The sequence below is a fragment of the Aphelocoma coerulescens genome, chromosome 29, assembly GCF_041296385.1.
Source record: "Aphelocoma coerulescens isolate FSJ_1873_10779 chromosome 29, UR_Acoe_1.0, whole genome shotgun sequence".
Classification (NCBI taxonomy): domain Eukaryota; kingdom Metazoa; phylum Chordata; class Aves; order Passeriformes; family Corvidae; genus Aphelocoma; species Aphelocoma coerulescens.
Window position 1 is genome coordinate 1075209 of NC_091042.1, and position 23981 is coordinate 1099189.

Genomic DNA, 23981 nt, shown 5'->3' on the forward strand with positions numbered 1-23981 from the left:
AAGACGCTGCCCCTGTTGAGTCTCCCCTCAGTCTCCTCCAGGCTGACTTCGCATAGACCCTCCAGACCCTTCCCCATCCCCATGTCCCTCCTTTGGACCCTCTCCAACATCTTTAGGTCTCCCTTATACTGTGGCACCCAAATCTGCCCCCCAGATAGAGGTGAGGCCCAGAGCAGAGCAGGACAATTCCCCTCCCTGGCCTGACCAGGCTGGGCCTGGTGCCCCCAGGACAACAGTCCCTCCTGGCTGCCAGAGCACACAGGTGGATCCTATTGGCTCATTTTGCTCTCTGAGCAGACTGTCACCACACCCAGCACTGGTGATGGGACCACACAGGTCACCTACAGTCCAGCATGAGGAAGGGAGAAGTTTTGGGAAGGTCACACCTGGAAACACCTCAAGTGCAAGCGGTGCATATGGGCAGGAATCATGGAACAGCCTGGAAGGAACCTCAGGAATTATCGTTTCCATTTCTTTGCCCCAAAGCAGCGTAAACGAACGGGGACGATCCAGGCTGAGGGTGAGGAGCGGCTGTGGAGCAAGGTTACTGGTTCCCAGTTTAAGACCATACCCCAGTCCCCACTAATCCCTGTCTGCTTTGATGTGGGAGCCGAATCAAGCTGCACTTAAGAGATGGGGAACCTTTGGAGAGCAGGACAAGCAAAACCAGCAGGAGGTGTCCCGGGGGCCTCGTTAACCCTTTTAATGGTGACTTCGTGTCCCTTCCGCAGGGAGCCACAAAACCTGCCCAGCCTGCAGGGAGGGAGGGAGAGCACCACCACCACCAGGCCCTGACAGCTGCGTTTTTCGAGGAGAGGGTCTTAAAAAGTGCTTTTCTCACTGGGACAGAGCAGACTCAGGAGGCTGTTGGATGGTTTTTCCAGCCAGAATCCCAACAAGAGGTTGGAAATTCCCCTAGGCACTCCCTGTCTGCGGGGATGGCTTAGCAGGTCCCAGTTTAGTAGGTGCTTAAGCAGAATGAATTTATCTGGGCACATGTAAATATTGAAGGTGTTGAAGTCTCATGAAAGCCACCACAACTCAAGGAATGTTTAGGGCCAAGCAGCTCAGGGGTTTCCCCTGTAAACCTGGGTGGAAGCTGTAGGTTTAAATCAAAGATGAATCCCTGAGAGAAGCGGTTTCATATCCTCCTTGGAAAGAGGGAGGTTGGTCCCTCTCTGCCAACACCATCTCACCCACAACCAGCCAGGACAAAGTGTGAACACGTGAAAATATCTCAAGGAAGACGACCTGTGCATGAAAGCCATCACAACCCTTCTGCTGGGAAACCCAAATCCCACTGGAGTCCTTCCTGCTTTGAAGTCAGTGGAACCTCCACCGTGTGACTCTGAACTGGCTTTGTGAAAGCTCAGCAGCTGCAAACCACAAGCATTGCCCTGGACTGGCTCCCTCTGATGTGCAAGGCTGGGCACCTGGAAAAGCCACTTCTTAGGGATACGAGCAGGAGCCAGAGGTTGAATATCAGGTTTGTTGTGGAGGAACAGCCCGACAGCTCTTCATTCACTACAAGGGATTGCTGGGCTTGCAGGTGGTGGAGGGTGATTGTCCCATGAGCAGCATTTTCCCTGTTTTCCAACAAACCCAGGGATCTGGAGGGTGTGCAGCCCTGAAATGTGTGTCACCCGTGTGGCACAAGGCACTCCATGGTGGGTGGCTGAGCAGAGACATGAGGGATAACTGGGACCTGACCTCAGCCAGACGCAGATTTCTCCCAGCTGGAAAAACTGGGAAGTTGTTGTACTTGGGGAAGAAGGGCCGTGTCTTTCTTGCCGTGAAGAGGAGCTGGAGTCTCTCTGTAGTCCTGCTGGGCAGCAGAGCTCAGAGAAGCAGCTGGTCCTGGTCCCACAGCTGTGCAGGGCTGAGCCACGGAAAGCAGGACTAGAGCCCGGCTTCTCCCTGTTTTCAGCTTGCTCATGGTTGTGCCGGCCTAAAAATGTTCATGAAAGTCATGCCTGGACCTCCCTAAGGGCTCAGTGCTGCTTTGTCCTATCCGTGAACACCCTGTCCCCAGGCAGTGCTCCATGTTTGACTTCAGACCACAGACCCCGTGTCCTCTCCAGGGATTGCACCAACACTTTGGCTCAAAATAAAACTCATTTCCAAAATATTTCTTCTCTTTTTGCTTGCATGCAAGAGGTCCCAGTGCTTGGATTACCTCGAAGTGACACGAAGGATGTGGTGCCCAAAAGCTCATTTGATTTCTCCAACTATCTGCAGATGAGAGTTCTGGGGTAGTGAAACGCGTTCTTGGCCACAACAGGGGGTTGGAATGAGATGCGTTTTAAGGTCTCTTCCAACCCGAACCATTCCATGACTCCATGATTCTCTGAAAGTACATCTCATTGCAAGATGTGCATCCCAATATACTCAGACTAACATAGCTATAATGGAGCTACTATGCGATTATCATTAAATACAGTATTTTGGTCATTTCAACCATTATGAGACCTGTTTAAAAAAAAAGGAAAGACCCTTCGAGGAAATACTCCACAAATATTCTAAATATCCTGATTCTTTTTCCTGACTTTTAATTCAAGACAATGCATTCCATGTCGACAAAAGCACTGAGTTCTCCCAGAACCAGTTCATTTTGCCCCAGCAAAGATGTAAAGATTTCTCAGGGCAAGCTCTGCAATTCCATGTGTTTCTGTGATTAGACCCCCTTTTTAAGGCAAAAAAGGAGCCTTATTTGTTTCCAAGCAAATTCAAAAATCTTTTTAAGAATTTTAATTACGACAGGATGATGCCTTCTCATTACCAGTATTACTGGAGGGATTTAATGTCAAAAAGGTGTGTCACGGGAACACCAGGCAAAACCTTCTCTCCAGCTGACATTTCTCAACCTGTTTGTAACACTTCCCTACTTTGTCACTTCTCCTGTTCTCATGAATCTGCTGCGTGCCTCAGTCCCATCACACCCAGATTCGAAATTTAGCACCTTCCCTGGGCACATAACTCAGCAATAAATCACTGCCATTTCCCAGAAGTGCCTTATCTTCAATTCCATGTATTCTGAGTGGCAGAGGAAGCCCTGTTGGGCCCTGGCACAGGGTTCCCAGAGAAGCTGTGGCTGCCCCATCCCTGGAAGTGTCCCAGGCCAGGTTGGATGAGGCTTAGAACAACCTGGGACAGTGGAAGGTGTGCCTGCTCACTGCAGAGGGTGGGATGGGATGAGCTTTAAGGTCCCCTCCACCCAAACCATTCCATGATTCCATGATTCTGTGAACCACCAGTTTCCCAGAGCATCCTCCCCATGACCAAACTCATCCTTGGCACCACCTCACGCTGTTCCTGCTCCATCAATACGGAAACCACCAACCCCATCCTGCTGGTCAGCACCTGAATTCTCTCTGAGAACCACAGCCATACCCGCAAGAGGAAGGAATAAATGCTTATGAGAACACTCCCAGCAACGTCAGTGCTGAGCCGGGATGGATCCGCCTTCCCTCTCCCTGTCACCAGCGGTCATTGCCCAACAGCCTGCCCGGAGCTGGCCACAGATCCTGGAAGGGGCGGCATCGCCACGACATTCTGCAGGAGGTCCTGAAACGTAATTAAACGCTGTGGTGAAACCAAACCGTAAACAAGCCATGAATAAAACCCCCTTGAATTATTTTGCTAAACTATAATTACACAATAAGGAAGCAGATTAATTAAGTAAAATATAAGTCCTGAAACTGAAGCTTGCAAGCAAAGCAGTTTATTTTAATTTCCACATTATTTCATATGAGATAGAAGTGTTTGCTGTGGGTTTAAAATGTTGGAAGCCATTCCTTGCTGCCAGGCAGACCAAACCCAGTGGATAAATTAAATTTTTGCATCTGAGGCACCTCCTGAAATGTATATAAGGAGAAGGGCTCTGCCTCAGAGGAGCTAAAGGAGTTCTCCTTCTTCGAGTCCCTGCTCCTCTCTTGCTCCTCCGCGTCGCCGTTACTGCCCACCCGCCCCAGCCACCATGAGCCGACAGTGCTACACCTCTGGCTCCATCCTGGGAAGACGAGGCTTCTCCTCAGCATCTGCCATCTGCGGCCTGGGCAGGGCCAACAGCAGCTCGGCCTCCGTGTGCCAGCCCGTGGGACGGAGGTGTGGGATCGGCGGCTTCAGCAGCCGCAGTGTCTGTGACCTGGGCAGAGGGCAAAGGATTTCCTTCGGTGGGAGCTGCCGCAGCGGCGTCTACGGCGGTGCTGGCGTTGGGCGCTGCGGTGTCGCTTACGGCGGGGGCCGCTTTGGCACCGTCGTGGGCTTTGGGAACTGTGCGAGCTTCGGGGGCCTGGGCAGCTACAGAGGCCTGGGGGATGGCGTGGCCATGGGGGGCTACGGCGGTGGCATCGGCATCGGCCTCGGCGGAGGGAGATCTGAGGGGATTCGCGGCGTCAGCATCCACCCCGAGCTCCTCAAGCCCCTGTGCGTGGGCGTGGACCCTGAGGAGTGCCAAGTGCGGACCCACGAGAAGGAGCAGATCAAGAACCTCAACAACCAGTTCGCCTGTTTCATCGACAAGGTGAGAGCCTGCTTTCCCTGCCCCACGTCCCTCAGCTCCCAGGGGTGCATGTCCCCAGAGACAACATTGGGAGCTATTTCTCCTGGTACCCTGATATTTAAACATTTCTGATGAACCATGGTGGTCCTGGCCTGGAGACCCTCTGGATTTAAGCCCGGCACCAAGGCAACACCACCAGTGTTGTACCTTTGGATGGTCACCAACCTGCTAAAGAGCTCAGTCAGGAGCAGCTCCAAGGACACAGTAAATGCAAACCTGTGAGTGATGAGATGGAGACACAGAAGGATAGGAAATTTTAATCCAAGTGTATAACTTGATGTTGCTCTCACAAACCTATAAACTCCAAAGGACTTCTGCATTCTTAAAATAGTTTGTGTTTCATGAAGGTGATGTGGAAGGATGAATTTAACTAAAACGGGAGGAACTGTTTTAATGTCTCTCTCCCTCTACTCTGTGAATGAAATGATTTGGTGAGTTCCTAAAAAGATGTAATTTATCATTGTTTTCTTGGCTATGTTTAAGGGTTTTCATGACTGTTTAGAGAGCTGTTATGGGAAAGAATTTTTCAAGCAGCAAAGAAAATCTACTCTGTCTGATCTGATCTTGATTTTCCTGGAGAGTTGTTCTGCAACTGGAAAGACTGAATCCACCCAGGAGCAGCAACTCCTGCTTCCTCCCATTTGTAATATGACTTATTCATGACCCGTCAAGGTTTTACAGAGCCCTTTAATCTAGAAGTGAAAGGCATGATAAGTATCCATGATTGGAGTTTAGATCAGATACATGCAAATGAGGTCCTGGATGGAGCTTTTAGTGCTGAGAAAGACTTGTTACTGCCCTGGGCCTGTCAGGAGGCCGAGGATCCGGTTCTGGGGGAGAAGGGGAGGTGTCTGACTGAACCAGCGCTGGTTGAGCCCAGGACTGGCCTCAGCACAGAGTGAAGGCACTGATGTTGCTCAGCCTGAGATTCGAGTCCTGGGTGGGACCAGTTTAGCTCAGAGAAGATGCCGGTCCCATTCAACCCCCTGAGACAGCAGCACCTGGCCATTTGCAATTCTGATTTGATTTTCACTTTTCCCTTTGGGAAGTGGAGAAACCCTGGCACAGGAGGGCCTGACTCTCCCATCTCTTCCCTGCCCAGGTGCGGCTGCTAGAGCAGCAGAACAAGGTGCTGACCACCAAGTGGGAGCTGCTGCAGCAGTATGTGCTCCCAGCTTCCCGGAGAAACTTGGAGCCTGTGTTTGAGAACTTCATCTGCAACCTGAGGAAGCAGCTGGAGTGTGTGATGGGGGAGCGTGAGCGGCTGGAGAATGAGGAGCGGTGCCTGCGGGACCTGGTTCAGGAGTTCAAGTGCAAGTAAGTCACGCACAGGGAAGCAGCAGACCCAGACACGGCCGGCCTGGGGTGTTCCTGGGTGTGAATCTACGGGAATGGCACTGCATGGATCCAAAAACTGGGGCACAGGGCAAGGCTCTGCAGTACTGGGCAAGTTTCCTGCACTGGACAGCGAGTGCTGCACTGGGAGATGCTGGTGCTGGACTGGGAGAGGTTTTCAACCCCAGGTTCTTTAGGGAGCAGGATAGGAAACCACTTTTCCTTGGCCTCCTGCAGCCCTGTGGTTTGCCATATCAGGTTTCCCCCATCAGCTGTGCCTGTATCTTCCCCAGTGCCATCCATTCCCACAAAACCCTCAGCCAAATTTCTCCACCCCACTCTTTACCCACATCATGTTGGGATACATTCTCTCTTCCCAGAGGGAATGTGGGAATTGTTTTTTCTAATCTAAACTGCAGATACTCCTTAAAATCTCCCTGTGTACTCTGCTAAGCCACAAACCAGGTCACTGGATCAACCTTTCCCCAGAGCTCATCATCTCAGGTGTTTTTTCTTGCTGAGCCACCACCGAGTGGGTCCAACTCACAGAATCAGCATCTTGTGAAAGTTCTTGCAGGTCCCAATTACTGAGCCACTATGCCCTGACTGTGCTCCCCACTGCACCCTGGAGTTTCACAGGTTGCTCAAGCTCCTGACCTTCCCCTGGGGCATTTTGGCCACAGTCTCCCCATAAACACTCTGAGCAGAGTCCTGCATGTTCTGGAAAAACATCTCACAAAGCAGCAGGGCTGGAAGCAGCAATCCAAGCCTCCAGCTTTGCATTTCTGGTGGTTTGGCTGGATTTTCCTCTGGCTTCAGCCACCCAAACCGCTGGTGTGGCTAAAACAGATGAATAAATCCCAGTGAGGGGGTAAGAAAATAGCAACGAAGCAAAAACAGTGATAAAAAATGAGATGCAAAGAGAAATCTCATTTTCCATGGTCTGCATTGGCTGGTTGGGTGATGGAGACGGGACCACCAGGGCTCAGCATCTCCCCACTCCACTTTCCTGCAGGTACGAAGATGAGATCAACAAGCGCACGGCGGCGGAGAATGAGTTCGTGGTGCTCAAGAAGGTGAGTCAGGAGCAGCTGAGGGTAGCCAAACCCTGGGCGTGGGGCCCGTGGGAGAAGTGGGGGGTCCTGGCACCATGGCACAGCCTGATGGCCCAAAAATGAGGCAATCCAAGGAATCTGGAGGGCCTCTCTGAGGTTTTCAGCACATGCAGCCCAAACCCAGGTAGTGCAAAGGGCTGGAAATAGTGGGGTTTCTCCAAATCTAAAGAAAACCTGGGGTTTGCCACAGTTGCTCCTTCACCTCTTTTCACCTAATTCCTGGTACCTCTCCAGGATGTGGATTGTCTCTACCTGACCAAGGAGGAGCTGGAGGTGAGGGTGGGTCTCCTGCGGCAGCAGCTGGAGTTCCTGAAGTGCATCTATGCTGAGGTAAGAGCCCAATCTGCTCCCTGGGGGAGGCATCATCTCCTGCCCTCCCCACCCGAGTCTTACACCAAGAGTGCAGGGAAAGGTGTTCTTCCTGAAAATCCTGGAATTGCAGCCCAGAACTCTGTCTTTAGATGTATTTGATAACAACACTCTTGCACCTACTTTGGGAAGGCAAAGGGGGTCTTGGTTGTCTCCTACTTTGCTGCCCACAAAGGGGTTTTTGCCTGAAAACCTCTCAAATTCTAATCCAAACCATCCCTGGGTTGGCCAAATATTTTTAGCACTTCTTCTTTTTACATTAGTCAGAATATTGTTATGAAAATATCACTTCTGTCTAAAATTCCACGAGGTTTTAACAAAACACACAGGGGACACTTTGCACTGACACCTTTTTGAGCTAAACCCCTTTAACTGGGGACAGTGGGGCCCAAAGAAGCCAGGCCCGAGGGATTCCCAGTCCAGCAAAGCACTGGCACAGCCAGGAATGCAGGAGTGGGTTGCTCCAGCAGGATTCCCCGCCCTTCCTTCGGGAGCTGCAGGCAACCATCCCATGTTGTGCCACCAAAACAGGTCCCAGCTGCCAGGTCTTGCTGGACACGAGTCACCCAGCTGGAGAACCCCATGTTGGGAGGTCATGGGAGAACCTCCTCCAACCAGACCTCCCTTGCCGGGGTTGCCGCTGGCCTGGCTGGGGCTGGTTGAGGGAATGGGACTGATGCTCTGGTCCTGCAGGAGAGAGCTCAGCTGGACTGTCAGATGTGTGACACCTCTGTCATCGTGCAAATGGACAACAGCCGGGACCTGGACATGGAGGGCATCATCAAGAGCGTGGAGTGCTGCTACGAGGAGATCGCCCAGAAGAGCAAGGCCGAGGTGGAGGCTTTCTACCAAACCAGGGTGAGTATTCCATGAATTTTCATGACAGACCATTTCTGAGACCATTTCTGAGACCATTCCCGTCCTCCATGATGCAACTTTAACCCACTCCACATTGTGTATTAGTTTCAGTTTGCTAAAGAAAGTGCCAAAAAACCCAAACCCAAACCTCAGCCAACCTTCAAAGTGTGGTTTGAGACATTTCGGTACAAGCAGAGCAGATCAGGGCGTTCAGAGATGTCCCCTTTCTGCACCCCGAGGAGCATCCCCACTTCCCAAAGGGCAAATCATAGAACCCTAAGACTGGAAAAGACCTCCAAGATCAGCAAGTCCAGGACTCACCTGAGGCTGTCGCCTTGTCCACGCTGAGGCCGTGGCTGGGTGGTGCCCTGGGAGCATTGACCCCCGTGCAGCTCCAGAGATTTCCATCTTCCTGGGAAGGTAGGGGCCTGGGAAGGGGCGATTTGGGTGCGTTGACATCATCCTCTTCCTGTGCAACAGCTGGAGGAGCTCCACAGCAGCCGGGGCAAGTTCTGTGATGACCTGAGGAACAACCAGAGCGAGATCGCCGAGCTCAACAGGATGATCCAGAAGCTGCAGTGTGAGTCGGACAACGTGAAGAAACAGGTAGGACCAAGGGATGGATCCAGCTGGGAGCTCAGCTCCTCCATCAAAGGGCATTGTCCTACCAGCTCCCACCCTGTGGAGCTGCAAAGAACCCCCTGCCCCAGATTAGATCTGTTTTAACTTCTCATCTGCTGGTCATGCACTCTAAAAAGCAGATCTCACCTCGCAAATAAGAAGTGCATTGGTTTGGCTGTGCCAGAATCAGTGTTTGCTGTGGGCTCCCACCCGGTTGCAGCCAACAGATCCCATCCCCTTCATCCCAAATAGCTTGGCCACCACAAATCCAGCCTAGATCTTGGCTCTCTGGCACTTCCTGGCTGGGAAGTAAGGGGTCACATGAGCAACCCTGTGGAGATACCCCTTAATATCACCCCGGCTGCCCTCTTGCCCAGAGAAATTGTGGCTGGAAGTGTCCGGGGCCAGGTTGGATGTGGTTTGGAGCAGCCTGGGCTAGTGGAAGATGGCCCTGCCCGTGGCAGGAGATGGGACTGGATAGGCTTTGCTTTACTTTACTTTACTGAAGCTTTGTGGGAATGTCCTCCTGTGGCTGTCCCCAGATCTCAGCTCTGCAGACGGCCATCTGTGATGCTGAGCAACGGGGGGACTGCGCCCTCAAGGATGCCCGGCAGAAGCTGGTTGACCTGCAGACAGCTCTGCAGCAGGCCAAGGACAAGATGGCCTGTCTGCTCAGGGACTACCAGGAGCTGCTCAATGTCAAGCTGGCCCTGGACATTGAGATTGCCACTTACAGGACGCTGCTGGAGGGAGAAGAGAGCAGGTAGGAGCAGCCCTGGATGCACCTTGTAAGGATGGTCAGCAAAAGGCAAGGAGAGGGAAAGAAATGTTGCACCCAAGGGCACAGAGGGGAGCAGGGCCCCTTTTCCATCCCCATGGGTGTAGGAGGGGGTCATCCTCTCATCCAAAAAGAGGGTGGGATATTAGTATGACCATGGAATTCGGGACCCAACCCTGCAGTGCTTTGGTGGGCAATTTGAACAAGCACCTCGCACCCCGGTGCACCTAAGGGGCTGAAGGACCTGTCAGGTTTCTAAGGAGGCAGTGGCTGGGCTCTGCTTGCCTGCGTGTTCGCAGAATATGTCCCTAAATCCATCTCTGAGACGTTTCTTTCCTTGACAGGATATGCACTGGCAACCCTGTGAGCGTAGGTGAGTTCATGAACCCCCCGTCATTTCCTTACAAGCCTTTTAAGCTTGTAACCCTCCTTTGAAGCCGGGTTTTCACTGCTCTGGGCGTAACCGAGCCTGTTTTTCTCCCGCAGCCGTGGTCAGCGGCGGGGGCACGGTCGGGGAGTGCCGATCCCTGTCTGGAATCGGAGGCAAATGCACCGTCAAGACCGGAGGGGCCGGCGCGGGGCTGGGCATGGTCTCGTCCTTCGGCAACGCCGGGTTCAGCACCCGGAGCGTGGATTGTGTCCCCAAGGTCGGGGCAGGATTCGGGGCCAGAAGCGCGGTCAGCTGCGTGGGGAGGGAAGTGCTCAACGGGGTGGACGGGGTCCAGTGCGCCCCCGGGATGGGCAACCTGGGCAACCTGGGCAACCTGGGCAACCTGGGCAACGTGGTGTGCGCAGGGGTGGAGCAGTGCGGCGCCGGGCCCGTGCTCATCCCCGGGCCCCCGGGGGTCTGCGGGAACAGGTTCAGCACATCCGTGCGCGTGGTCAGGACGAGCCGGTAGAGACCGGCGGGGCCCGACACGGCAGATTTTATCATAATCAGCATTTCTGCAATAAAACAGTATTCCCCCTCCCTCTGACAGCCACAGGGATCACACAACCATGCGCTAGGACATAGCTCTGCCTAAACCCTTTTCCCCGACAAACCCCACCCTCTCTCTGATGTCTTTCTTGGGGGAAACGCCCCCCTGCCCCCCTCAGCCAGGTGAGATTTTCATTTCAGAGACCATTCCTGTCTCCACACATCATCTTGGCTTTTCAATCACCCTTCCCTGCTTGACCCCTTTCCAGCAGAGACTAATGCAGCTATTGCAAAAGGATGAAAAATTTGGTCATCCCAACTTCAGAGAAGCCACAATTTAATTGTCTGAGACGAAGCTGCAGCTGTAATTTAACTTCTTTAATGACAGCAAAAAATCCAATTTTTCCTGTTTACGAGAGGGTTGGGAATGCTTATGTAAATTGGTCCAGGTTGCTACACCGTGTTTGGTAGAGCAGATTTTAATTATGCCCCGACGAGCACCTTATATTTCTGTAGTTAAATGCATGTGTTGTTTTTCCTGTGTGTAATAGACGGAGTTAAAGCTTTTAATGTGTAAGTGAACAGAGTTATTACCCTTCGCTTACTCCAGACTTTCAGCTGTACCTTCAATAAACTCCATGCATAATTCATGCTGCACTGCCTGGGCTTTGTTTCCCTCCCTGATATTGCAAATCATAGAAGTTTCCTCAAACCTGAGTCTCCAAATGGGTGGAGTTTGGAGTTTTTGTCTGCTCTCCTTCCTGAAGCACCTTTGCATACCTTTATTCCACCCAATGATCAGTGTGGCCACAAGGAAGTCTGGAATGAGGCTCTTTAACCATCCGTGGGATAAGCAGTTTGCTTGGGATCTCTCACAGTGTCTGGGATCTCTGGAGACTGAACAAAAAGGCAGCCAGGCACTTGTTTAAAGAAATCAGTGAGAACCAGCTCAGGGAGTAACAGGAAAATAATCCCACACCACACCTGTGAAACCCTCGCACGAGAGCAGGTTGATTTTAGAAGAGAGTAAGAGGAAAGTGCAGCTTCCCAAAATGCGCACCAGGGGCTTCTTCCTCAGCCCCCACCTTCCTTAAAATATGTGAACTCACACAAAGAGCAGGGGCTGGGCCTGTGGCTGGACATGCCCCTCCATCATCCCTTCCAGGGAGGGGAAAACCCTCTCCCACAATTTTAGGAGACTGGGGTTTAGGAGAAATCACATCGTCCTCTCCCCTTTCTCTATGAGGGTCGTAGAACCATGGAATATCCTGCATGGGAAGGGACCCACAAGAATCATCTAATCCAAGTCCTGACCCTGCACAGGACACCCCAAAAATCCCACCAGATGCTTGACTGTTATCCCAATGCTCCCTGAGTTCTGCAGCGTTCCCAGTTCCCCTGGACAGTGACCCACTGATGGGTCTCTATGACTTGGCTGGGAGGATCTTGCCATGGTGCCAACTCAACCCAGCCGGATGCACAGCTGGAATCACGGGAAAACCAAGCAGCCCTGCAGCTCCTCCCTTCCCACAGCTCCCCATGGCACAGCCCATGGCCCCTGAGCCAGCTCTGCTCTGCATCACCCTTGGAGAAATCCCTCTGTCCTCGTCCAGCCTGGAAAGGCACAGGGTGTGGGCAGCTTCATCTGCCCTTGAAAGGCTCACTGAGAACCAGGTGCTGTCATTTATTCCCCGATGTCCCACTCCACTTCCAAGACTTCCCTGCTGACTCAGGGCTTCTTTCCCTCGACCTCTCCAGGGCTGGAGGATGAGCTCAGCCCCCATCCCAGACTCGGTCTGTCCTTGCTGCTGGGATGGGGATGAACCCACCATGGGATGCGCTCCGGCCTCTGCTGCTCTCCCAGCATGGGGCATTCGGGCTCCCCTCGTGGTTTGTTGGATGTGATCAACAGGGAGCAGAGCACAAATTGTACCTTAATAAATGCCACGGTAGCTGGGGGGTGGTGAAAGCCAAGTGGGTCAGCCTTGGTGAGAAAGCAAAACTCACCCCCCTAAAAATGTTTTTGGAAACATCTTCATCTTTTCTGCTCCATGAACATCACTCGGGCTCCATCTCATTTTTATGTAAATACCAAGCAGAAAACACCCAAACTAGAAGCTTCCAGTGCCCCAACAGCTCATAATTTATGTTGATCACCTCCCTGCAAAGCAATACCTGCACACCAAACACCAGCCAGCTCCCCAGGGGACAAAAGCAGCCTGGCAGCTCTTGCATTTCTGGGAGAAAACCTTTAATCATCCCTGTCCTCAACTCCCAACTATTGCAAAACCCATGTTTGCTGCTGCCTGCTTGAAGATGTTCATGTAGATCAGGGTATTTTGGAGAGAAAAAAGCTATAAATGTGCGTTTGGGATGGATGGAGGTCAAATCTTGCACAGTGTCGCTCCCAGAGTCTTTTGCAAATTCATAGAGTCTAAACCAATGGATTATTAGAGAGGTTGGGATAGAAAGGATCTTATAAACTGTCTTGTTCCACCTGCTGCCATGGGCAGGGACACCTTCCACTATCCCAGGGGATATCCTAGTCTGGCCTTGGGCACTTCCAGGGATCCAGGGGCAGCCACAGCTGCTCTGGGAAATCCATTGCAGGGCCTCCCCACCCTCACAGGGAGGAATTTCTTCCATATATTTAACTTTGACTTTCCCTCTTTCAGCTTGAACCCAGAGGCTGGCAGAGTTGATCCAAGCAGACAGGTGAAAATGCCACATCTGCCTCTGGGTTTGGAGCCCCAACCCTCGGCTCCTCCACACCACCAACCAGGCCAGGAAGGAAAGGGAGCGATTTTCAAGTGGCCTTTGCAGCGCTCACATACCCTGTGGATAATGAGCCGAGGGGAGAGGAGTGTGGGAGCCTAAAGTGACAATTCCCTCTTTCTTGTTGGCAGCCCCACCTTTAATCCCATTACATTCATTCAGCTCTAACATCTGATCTGAACCCGTTCTTCAGCTTCAGGACAAGCTGCCTTTACTGGGGTCAAGCAACCATGAAGACAAAATCTCATTTTCCCATCGCACCCTGGCTTTGAATTTTATGCAAATCATCGAAGCAATGGATGCTCATGAATTTCAAGTGACATTCCAGATTCAGACCCACATTTTCCAAAAAGAAACAAGCTGACCTGTACCATCTGGGAATCATTTCTCAGTGCAAAGGGAAATTCTCTTTCAGTGCCCCAGCTCTCCCGTCTGAGCCTGCCTGGCAGCCTTTCTCCAAGCATAATCAGACATTTGGTCTTCTGTGTTCAGCTGTTTCATTGTTCTTCCAGAGATGCCAGTGAGAGTTTAGCTCCTTAAGGATTTTGTAGCACTGGGGCACAGGGATGCGTTTTGAAGGGCAAGTAGAGTCCTGTCCTGTAAATGTATTTAAGCTCCAGTTGTGCGGAGTGCAGGCAAAGCCACCAGGACAGCCCCACAGCAAAAACCAGCTGAGCTCTGACATGCAAGGGATGAAACACTCTCAGCACTGCAGTTCCACAAAGTCTGAGATGCCAGAAAGTGTCACCACGCCCTGTTGAATTTGATCTTTTTTCCCAAGGACTCCAAGAAGTAAAATAGGGAGTATTTGTGGGAGTATTTTTCATGCTGGTTAAATCTGCTTTTGGCAGCATTTTGGATGGAAGGTTCAAAGGTCTTTAAAAGAAATCAGAGCTGGAGAGAGCCAGAAACTCAGGACTGACTACATCTTAAAGCAGGCAAATAACATCGTCCCACAGAGCTGGGCAGGGAGTTTTTCAGAAAATCTGCCTCTTCTTTTGAAATGGTTTTTAGGTCAAAATGAAATTGCATCGGTCACATCAGCTAGCTGGAGAAATCCCAACCCAGCCTGTGGGTGGGATGGAGTTGTGCTCTGGAAATGCAAGGAAGAGAAGCCTAGAAAACCTGCCATAGGCTAAATAACGAATACAAATGGGCAAAACTTGAGGTGATATTTAAATCTGGAAAGGGGAAAGAGGAAAACTTGATCAGGACCACTTTGTCAAGTCATCCCAATGAGATGGTCCCTGCCCAGGGAGTGGGAACAGCAGACTGGATCAATTAGAGCCCCAAAAGAGATGTCAGGTTTCATGAACATCAAGCTGCCTTCTGCCTTCAGGTGAAGAAACCCCATGAAATATTTTTGTTCAGATTTAAGCATTTTGTTCTCACTGACCTTCACTCGAGTTAGTCCAGACGACTCTCCACTGATCTCTGTGTTGATGTGCTGCATCTTTTAATTAGAATTGGGGGATACAAGACTTTATATCTGGTTTTATAACATTTTAAAATTATTTTCTTTCACAGTGAGGAAATTACAGAATCATAGAATCCCAGAATGGTTTGGGTTGGAAGGGATCTCAAAGACCATCTCATTCCACCCCACCATGGGCAGGGACACCTTGCACCAACTCAGGCTGCTCCAAGCCCCTCCCAACATGGCCTTGGACACTTCCAGGGTTAGGCAAAATAATACAAAATAAAATAAACAGTCTCTGTGAGGATACAGAGGCTTTGCATCAGGCTGAGCTCCCCTGCCAGAAATCTGGGCGTTAGGTAACTCTTCCAGCTGAGAGGATCCAGCCCTGGGAGGTGTGTTTGGGTGCAATCAGGGTTTAACAAGTCTCAGGGAGACAGCTGCCTCCTGGCATGTCAAAACCATGAAGGCACTAAATTGATCACTGGACTTCCATGCAACCAAGCCCAGATCCCTGGGGGATAAAAGGGGCACCCATATTCCCTTTCCTCAGAGAGCTGTGGAGTCTCTCTGGCTGTGCAGGGCCCTTCTCTGCTGCCGCGATGAACCGGACGCTCAGCATGAGGGCAGGAGGTGGAGGCCGATCCTACAGTGCTGCCTCGGCCATAATTCCAAGCGGCAACAGGGCTGGCTTTAGCTCTGTGTCACGATTGGGAGGAGGTGGAGGTGGCTTTGGGAGGCTCATTGGAGGAGGTGGTGCTGGTGCTGGTGGAGGTTTTGGCAGCAGGAGCCTCTACAACCTTGGTGGTAGCAAGAGGATTTCCATTGGGGTTGGAAGCAGCTTCAGAGCGGCTTTTGGGAGTGGAGCTGCTGGTGGCTCTGGCCTGGGAGGTGGCGGTGGTGGGGGTGGCTATGGGCTTGGTGGTGGCGGAGCTGGTGGTGGGCTTGGGCTGGGGCTTGGCGGTGGCGGAGCTGGTGGTGGGCTTGGGCTGGGGCTTGGCGGAGCTGGTGGTGGGCTTGGGCTGGGGCTTGGTGGTGGAGGTGGTGGATTTGGCTTTGGTGGAGGTGCTGGTGGGCTTGGCTTTAGTGGTGGGCAGGGAGGTGGTGGAGGGTTTGGCTTGGGTGGACTGGCGGGGCTGGGAGGATTTCCTGGGGGGCTGGGTGGTGGCAGGAACCCGGTGGGATTTTCTGGTGGCCCATCTGGAGTGGGTACAATCCAAGAAGTGACTGTCAACCAGAGTCTGCTGGCACCACTGAACCTGGAGATAGATCCAAACATCCAACAGGTGCGGAAAGATGAGAAGGAGCAAATCAAGACCCTCAACAACAAATTTGCTTCTTTCATTGACAAGGTGAGAGCTCGTTGGGTGCTGTGGATCTGTGGTAGAGGGGGAGTGGGGGTCTAGTAGGCACAAAAATACGACTTCAGAGATCTCCAGTCCTTCACCCATTTCCTCCCTGCATGCCTTCGTTAATTCCCTCAAACAATAATGTCCTTCTGAACAGTTACAGGGGAGAAAACAAGACAAGAAAATTGTAGGATTAGATCCAGATTTTGTGCTTGAGAAATAACACAGATTAGCTGAAATGGAATAAGCCAGTTTTGGGTCCGGGTCTAGGGGCTCAACCAAACTCCCTCTCTGGGCAATCGCGGCAGATGTGTTGGTCCTTGTTTATTGCCTGCAAGGTGAAATCCTTTATATATTGACCCAATTGACTCAACTTCTCGAGTCCTTCCTTGGCTTTTAATTGGATAAATATGTTGTATGCGTGAGCAAAAGGAAAGGCAATTAAGCCTTTTTGCGTTAGTACTTAGACCTTAGCTTTAACGAAGGAAGATAAATACCTTACAAAGAAAGAAACCCCAGAGGGTGTGAAAGAAGAACTTCACTGTCTGGTGAAGAAAGACCTGAACCCAAGTTTTCTTACCATTGCTTGTTGGCTTCCTAAATTAAATTACCTCTGGAGAGAACTCTCCACTGAGGGTGGATTTGCTCAGCTACAGGTTGGGCTAACACAGCCCTGAATAATCCAGAGGATATTCCCAGCTTGGAAACTCTTAGCTTGGGAATCCCTTGGCTCCTGCTGTGCATCACTGCCAGTTACTGAATACTGGCTGTCAGCTCACAGATATCTTCTGCTTAAGCGTCTTCTGCTTCCCAATGCTCAGGTTCGCTTCCTGGAGCAGCAGAACAAGGTGCTGGAGACCAAATGGACCCTTCTGCAGGAGCAGGGCCAAAAAAACAACTCCAGCAAGAGCAACCTGGACCCACTGTTCGAGGCCTATATCAACAACCTGCGGCGGCAGTTGGCCAACCTGCTCAACGAGCGGGGACGCATGGATGCGGAGCTGAAGAACATGCAGGACCTGGTGGAGGACTTCAAGAACAAGTGAGTGTGAAATGGGGTGTAAATGGTTCAGCTGAATATTGAGCAGTGGGAATTTTCACCCAGAGGATGGTCAGGCACTGTCCAGGCTCTCCAGGGAATGGGCACAGCCCCAAGGCTACCAGAGCTCCAGGAGCAGTTGGACACTGCTCCCAGGCACAGGGTGGGATTGGTGGGGTGTCCTGTGCAGGGTCAGGAGTCAGACTCAACGATCCTGATGGGTCCCTTCCAACTCAGCTGAATCTGTGATTCTAGAATTCTGTCATTCTATGATTCTTTGATTCTGTGATTCTATGATTCTATGGTTCTATGATTAATCTCAAAAAGTCAATTTCTGAAAGGCAAACATCCAGCCTGAAGTATTAACGGAGATTTCTCCAGGAAAGGGGAAAAACTTCCTCCAGTTTGTACTCCAACGCGTAACATAGAACATCACTAATCACCTCCAATACCCCTGCTCAGACGTATCTCTCCCTGCAGGACCCATTTTCCTCAACAGCACCAAAAAGGGTCCATTGACATTTTTCCCAGCAAAAGATGGAGACTCAGCCAGGACACAGCACTTCGTGATGGCTCTTGCAAAGCAAAATCTTCTAAACCAGCTTCACCTTCCTTGTTCTGTCTGCATTAAGTCAAAAATGTCCTTTCAGCCCTTTGAGAAATGGGAATCTCACACATTTGAGCTGGAAAATTCCCAGGAGGCTGATTTGGAGATGCCACCCCCAGTCCAGATCACCTTGCAGTCCTACGTGGACACCTGTTCTGCTTCCTGAGGTCTGATCCAGCACCTCTTTCCCTTTACCCCTGCAGATATGAAGAGGAAATCAACCGGCGCACGGCAGCAGAGAACGAATTTGTGGTGCTCAAGAAGGTGGGTGAGACAACTGATTGCTGAGCCAACCCCAACCAGTGCACAGACTGGGAATATCCTGAGGGATGAGAGATCTCATGGAGCTGCGTCCTCATCCTTTAGAAGGGTTTTAAATCACCGTTTGATCGTGGTATTGCGGGAAAGGAATGGAGGGGCTTGCAGGAGGGAAGCAAAATCTCCTCCCACTCCTGTCCCACAACACACCCAGGTGCAAAACAGACCATGCAGAGACAGAGGGGATCAGTCGTGCTGGGAATCCCAGGTACCAAGGCCAAAGAGCCAGGACCTCCCTCCTTATCCATTTCCAAATTACACACAGCACTTTTCTGGGGCAAGAGGTGCCCTCTTGGTGCTCTTCCAGAGGGGTGTGCCAAGCACAGCTTCTCTACCAGGCAGCAGGGAAAGGGGCAGCCTCGTCTCCAGGCTTGGCCATTTCTTGGCTGTGCCAAGGAACTTCTTCCTGGAGGAGCAGAGGATCCAGGTGCCACAGGTGCCCTCATAGCTGCTCTTTTCCAGGACGTGGATGCTGCTTACATGAACAAGGTGGAGCTGGAGGCCAAGGTGGATGCCTTGAGTGATGAACTCAACTTCCTTCGAGCCCTCTACGAGGCGGTACAGACAAATCCTCAATTCCTGTCCTGCCACTGTCCTTGGCTGGGGACTGCCACCACTCTGGGGGTTGGGAGAGGTAAGTGCAGCTCCCGTGTGCTTCCCACAGGAGCTGGCCCAGCTCAGTGCCCAAGTGTCTGACACCGCCGTCATCCTGTCCATGGACAACAACCGGGACCTGGACCTGAGCAGCATCATCGCCGAGGTCAAAGCTCAGTACGAGGATATCGCCAACCGGAGCCGGGCCGAGGCAGAGGCTTGGTACCAAACTAAGGTGAGTTGACCCATCATTGCCACAGGAAATCCCTGCTGTCCCTAAGAAGGGCTGTTTGAGCCATGTCTTGTCCAGCCAGACACCTCAGACGGTTCAGGTTCCACCTTCCTTCTCACCTCAGTTTGAGGAGCTGCAGGCTACGGCTGGGAAACACGGTGATGACCTGCGCAACACGAAGGGTGAAATCTCAGAGCTCAACCGGCTCATCCAGAGAATCCGCTCTGAGATAGAGAACACGAGGAACCAGGTAGGAATGGCAAAAGGAGCCGACAGAGCCCCATTCTGTTGTCCCTCAACACCACAGCTCAGCTTTGCTGATCGGGGACTCTTGCACCCTCACTGAAGGTGTTGAACTCCCTCCTGGAAAGGGCTCCACACTGTAAAATTTAACTATTGAGTGGTTTTCACCAGTCTGGCACTTCAACTCCAGCCGCTTTAGCTCAGCCGGAAGATTTTCCATGAGCGCCCCGACCAGAATGGGTTTCTTCCTTGGGTGACTCTCACTCAAAGGGAAGAGCAGCTTTCCAAGCCCCCCCTCCCTTGCAGTGTGCCACCCTGCAGACGGCCATCGGAGACTCTGAGGAGCGCGGGGAGATGGCCCTGAAGGACGCCAAGGCAAAGATGATTGACCTGGAAGACGCCCTGCAGAAAGCCAAGGCTGACATGGCCCGGCAGCTCCGGGAATACCAGGAGCTCATGAATGTCAAACTGGCCCTGGACATTGAGATTGCGACCTACAGGAAGCTGCTGGAGGGCGAGGAGAGCAGGTGGGAACAAGATCCTTGTGGGGATACTGGTGACTATCACTTTTCCCATCAGAGGTTGGTTCCTCTGCCTGTCTCTGTAATTTTGCTCTAATGTCCTCCAATCCCCCAACAGGCTCAGCGGGGAGGGACTGAACCCCATCAGCTACTGTAAGTATCACAGTTCTGGATCCCAAAGCCTGGCTTTGGGAACAAGGCCTGGGAGCAAGCTTGGGAAAAGGGGAGTTTTGCCCCACATAGGATTCTGGATCCCTCCACTGTCATTAGGCGCTTGTGCAGGGGATGGAAGTTGGGCTCAAGTCCTGTGGGTGCTTCCTGGAACTGGGTGACTCCCCAGGGAAGCTGTGGCTGCCCCATCCCTGGATGTATCCAAGGCCAGGCTGGATGGGGCCTAGAGCAACCTGGGATAGTGGAAGGTGTCCCTGCTCATAGCAGGGGCTGGGATGGGATGACTTTTATGGCCCCTTCCAGCCCAGCCCATCCCATGATTCCATGACTGCCAAGCAGATGTCCAACCCTCTGGTTGCTTTTCCTTGCAGCAGTCATCAGCTCCGGCATGGCTGGTGGAGCTGGCTTAGGAGGAGGATTTGGTGGACTGAGCCTGAGTGGAGGAGGCGGCGGAAGTGGTTTTGGCCTTGGAGGAGGTGGCGGAAGCAGCTTTGGTCTTGGAGGAGGTGTTGGAAGCGGTTTTGGCCTTGGAGGAGGCGGCGGGAGCAGTTTTGGCCTTGGAGGAGGAGGCGGGAGTGGTTTCGGTCTTGGAGCTGGCAGTGGAGGAGGAGGAGGAGGAGGAGGAAGCTACAGCTTTGGAAGCGGAGGAGGACTTGGATTTGGGGCTGGAGGTGGTCTTGGAGGTGGATTTGGAGGAGGGAGTGGTCTGGGCACTGCTGGCAGCCACAGCCACGCCGGAGGCAGCAGCAGCAGCGCCCTGAGCACCAGCGGAGGGAATTTCAGCTCTGGAAGTGCAAAAGGCACCAACCCAGGTGTGAAAATCGTCTCCAAAACCTCCTCCAGCAAAAAGAGCATAAAAAGCCAAAGCCTGAAGAATGCCACAGAGCACGAGTAAAGCCAAGCCCAGACCCTCCCGTGGTTCCTCTGTTCCTCCTGCCCCATTCTCACCCACCTCCACCCCTCCAGCTGCCTCTGTCCTGCTTCTGCTCTGTAGTTCCCACGCATTTGGATCTCAGGTCAAGAAAAGCAGTGGAACACACGGCAACCAGAGCTCTCCAAGTCCCTGAAAGAGGAGTAAAGGAAAACATGGGCCTAAATGATTGTTCTGAATGGGGAACTGGTTTGGTTTTCTACTTGTTTGTTTTTAATAAGGCCAAGCAGTTTGTGATTGTGGCCACCCACAGCCATCAGCTAAAACAGAGTAAATAGCAGGGAGGGTTTTAGCTCAGTTCTGGCCCCCAGAAGCCCAGGGATGGGCTGGGAATGTGTGTTTAGCTCATCCTGCCTTGCCCTCACTGCTGGGATGAGCCCAACTTGCTCCTTCACAGGAGAAGCTCATCTTCATCACAGATCTGGGGTTTTTTTCTGCTGTGTAGAAATCCCCCTGGAGGCCACTCAAAGATCCCAGGCAGTGGCTTGTAATGTCCCTCTTAAAATATCCTTCATTCTGAGTCACTCTTGTGAGATGGAAAATCCCTCTTTCCTCCATTCACAGCCAAGTTTTGAAAGATAAGATTCTTCCAGATATTGCCAAGTTTTGCTGCTGAGTCAGCTCAGGCTCTTGAGCCTGACCAGGCGTTCAGAGCACTCATGCTCGAGCAGCAGCCTGAGATGCCTCCACCCCCAGATGAGAATTCAAGGTGCCACGAGCTTATCAAAAACCTTTTCCCAGATCACTCTCCCATTCCTGTCCTTTCTCTTCTTAAATGAGTTTGCCTGCAGTGGCACCTTACACGTAACCTCGGGGGTGGTTTCTGTCAGAGGATTCACCAGTGATTGATCCAGAACCGATAGAAAAGGGCTTGTTTTCGAAATAAAAGGATTTTAAAATTCTAAATAATGTTTGAGACAACGAGCCCTTCAAAAGAAAGTCCATTGTTTGCAGTTAAATGGGGTTTTTGTTCTGTCCCATGCAAGGTTTTGCTGGAATGTCTTCAGAAATTCCCAAATCCTCCAACAGTCCCAGTCTTGCTGTCTTTCCCCACGGCCTTGGTTGCAGCAGGTGGGGAGAGTCTGAGACTGTGAAAATCACACTGGAAAAGCTTCCTGAAGGACCCTGTCCACTGGTCCTGGGGGAATTCCAACATCTCCTCTCTGTGTGGGTTCCTCTGCCAAAATAAAGACCTTTGGGCAACTGGGAAGTGCAGCAGGTTCCAGCCCAGTGCGTGGGAAATGAGGCAGCCAAGAGCAGGATCCCAAAGGAACTCCAGCGTCCCAAATCTATTTTCCCCTTTTCTGGTAGAATTTACCCCTCTGGCCTTCCACTGTGTCTTTTTATTTTTGGAAAGCACCATTAAAAACAAAAATTGCAGCTTTTTATACTTCCGTAATAGTGACGCGACTCCATGTTTCCCTTCCTCTCTCTTTTTGGAATGTGTCCAATAAAACCAGATTGTAATTTATTTGTTCTTTTTATTTATCTTTTTATTCTAAACCAGAACCAGCAATACAAAATATTCCCAACCTTCATCAGAATGAGCTGGAGGCAGGGAAAAGCTTTGAAATTCTGATTAAATTATAATTAAAATCTTGAAATCCATTGTCCCAAGATAAATTGAAGAATAGGAGAAAACTGGAGGAGGAAGATGAGGAAGAGAAGGAGGGTGGAGGTTTATCCATAAGTGACAAGCTAATTAATCACCAGTCATTTCTTAACTTATTGGGGTTAATCCAAAAGCTTTTCTTCTGTGGAAGGGAGGGTTTGGCACAGCCAGGCAAAACCTCAGGATTTAATTTTTGCTTTCTTAAAAAGCCAGAGCAATCCCAAGTGTCTGCGGGGCTCTGGGGGAGGCTTTATCTGGAAGATCTGGGTTGGGGATGGGTGCTGGAGCACAACAGCAGCACTGATGCAGATATTTCAGTCAGTCATTGCAAAAGGAGAATAAAACCAAGAGAAAGTGGAGAAAAAACCCTCGGCCAAACGATATTGCAAAGCCCTTATTGAATTTCAAAGGCTCAGACGCTTTGCTCTGCCCTGACCTCCCAACATCCTGGCCCTGCATAACTCCGGGCAGAACTCGGGAGGGAGCAGGAACTCGGGAGGGAGCAGGAGCACACATGCCAGCATGTCCCGGCAAGTTCAAAGGAGATGCTTCAGCAAAACCTCGCTCAAACCCAGGTGCACCAAAACACGGGAACATCTCATCCCCTGTGCCCAGGAAAGCAGAGGAGCCTCAGTGAAAGACCAAATCCAGGGACAAAACTTTACTCAGAATCCCAGAATAGGTGGGGTTGGAAGGACCCTCTGGAGCTCATACAGTCCAACCCCCTGCCAAGGCAGGGACATCTGGAGCAGGTGGCACTGGAGGGCATCAAGGTGGGCTTGGAATATCTCCAGAGAGGGACAATCCATGCCCTCCCTGGGCAGCTCTTCCAGGGCTCTGCCACCTCCACAGAAAGAAGTTCTTCCTCATGTTGGGGTGGAATTTCTTGTGTTCTGGTTTATGGCCATGACTTCTCCCTGCCCAGGAAGGTGGTGGAATCACCATCCCTGGAGGTGTCCAGGGAATGACTGGACGTGGCACTCAGTGCTCTGGGCTGGTGACGAGGTGGGCATCGGGCACAGCTTTGACTCGATGATCCTGGAGGGCTTTTCCCACCTCAGGGTTTCTGGGATCCTTGTCCTGTCGCTGGGCACCACTGAACAGTCTGGCACCATCCTCTTGGCACCCCTTGGAGACGTTCACATGGATTGATGAAAGACCCTCTCAAATGAGATCTTTGTCTGGATATTTGGATATTCCTGTGATTGTTTGGATCCCCTGTCAGTCCTCTCTTCTCCAGACTGACCACGCCCAGCTCCTGCCATTTCTCCTCATCAAAGAGATGCTCCAGACCTCTCATCACCTTTGTGGCTACCACTTGACCCTCTCCAGGAGCTCTTTGTCCTTCTGGAACAATGGAGTCCAGAGAAAAACCCAACACTCCGGACATGGCCCCACCAGGGCCAAGTAGAGGGGCAGGATGCCCTCCCTGACATGCTGGCCATGCTCTTCCCGAGGCATCCCAGGATGCCATTGGCCTTCTGGCTGCAGGGATGCACTGCTGGCTCATGGTCAACCTGTCATCCACCAAGATTGCTCGGACCCTGCTGTCCAGAGGATGTTGCAGACAGGCCAAAAAACCAGTGAAGGTTAAAAATAAACTCTGAGTCACCTCG

At 51.7% G+C, this 23981-nt stretch overlaps 2 protein-coding genes across 2 annotated transcripts; both read left to right on the forward strand.

The window, feature by feature from the left end:
* Nucleotides 1-3976: 3976 nt before the first annotated feature.
* LOC138099945 (keratin, type II cytoskeletal 4-like) lies at nucleotides 3977-10536 on the forward strand. The gene is made up of 9 exons (XM_068997564.1): nucleotides 3977-4522; nucleotides 5664-5878; nucleotides 6912-6972; nucleotides 7246-7341; nucleotides 8074-8238; nucleotides 8719-8844; nucleotides 9402-9622; nucleotides 9982-10010; nucleotides 10124-10536. The coding sequence occupies exons 1-9, from the start codon at nucleotides 3977-3979 to the stop codon at nucleotides 10534-10536; spliced, it is 1872 nt and encodes a 623-aa protein (XP_068853665.1).
* Nucleotides 10537-15242: 4706 nt separating this feature from the next.
* On the forward strand, nucleotides 15243-20717 carry LOC138099944 (keratin, type II cytoskeletal 5-like). The gene is made up of 9 exons (XM_068997563.1): nucleotides 15243-16100; nucleotides 16919-17139; nucleotides 17947-18007; nucleotides 18524-18619; nucleotides 18726-18890; nucleotides 19012-19137; nucleotides 19437-19657; nucleotides 19770-19804; nucleotides 20194-20717. The coding sequence occupies exons 1-9, from the start codon at nucleotides 15243-15245 to the stop codon at nucleotides 20715-20717; spliced, it is 2307 nt and encodes a 768-aa protein (XP_068853664.1).
* Nucleotides 20718-23981: the final 3264 nt, after the last annotated feature.

Excerpts from the sequence above, each read along its gene's own strand:
- LOC138099945 (XM_068997564.1), top strand. The coding sequence starts at position 3,977 with ATGAGCCGACAGTGCTACACCTCTGGCTCCATCCTGGGAAGACGAGGC. Across the intron at positions 7,342-8,073 it reads TGAAGTGCATCTATGCTGAG|GAGAGAGCTCAGCTGGACTG; the intron begins GTAAGAGCCCAA and ends CTGGTCCTGCAG. Across the intron at positions 8,239-8,718 it reads AGGCTTTCTACCAAACCAGG|CTGGAGGAGCTCCACAGCAG; the intron begins GTGAGTATTCCA and ends CCTGTGCAACAG.
- LOC138099944 (XM_068997563.1), top strand. The coding sequence starts at position 15,243 with ATGCAACCAAGCCCAGATCCCTGGGGGATAAAAGGGGCACCCATATTC. Across the intron at positions 18,620-18,725 it reads TTCGAGCCCTCTACGAGGCG|GAGCTGGCCCAGCTCAGTGC; the intron begins GTACAGACAAAT and ends TGCTTCCCACAG. Across the intron at positions 19,805-20,193 it reads ACTGAACCCCATCAGCTACT|CAGTCATCAGCTCCGGCATG; the intron begins GTAAGTATCACA and ends TTTTCCTTGCAG.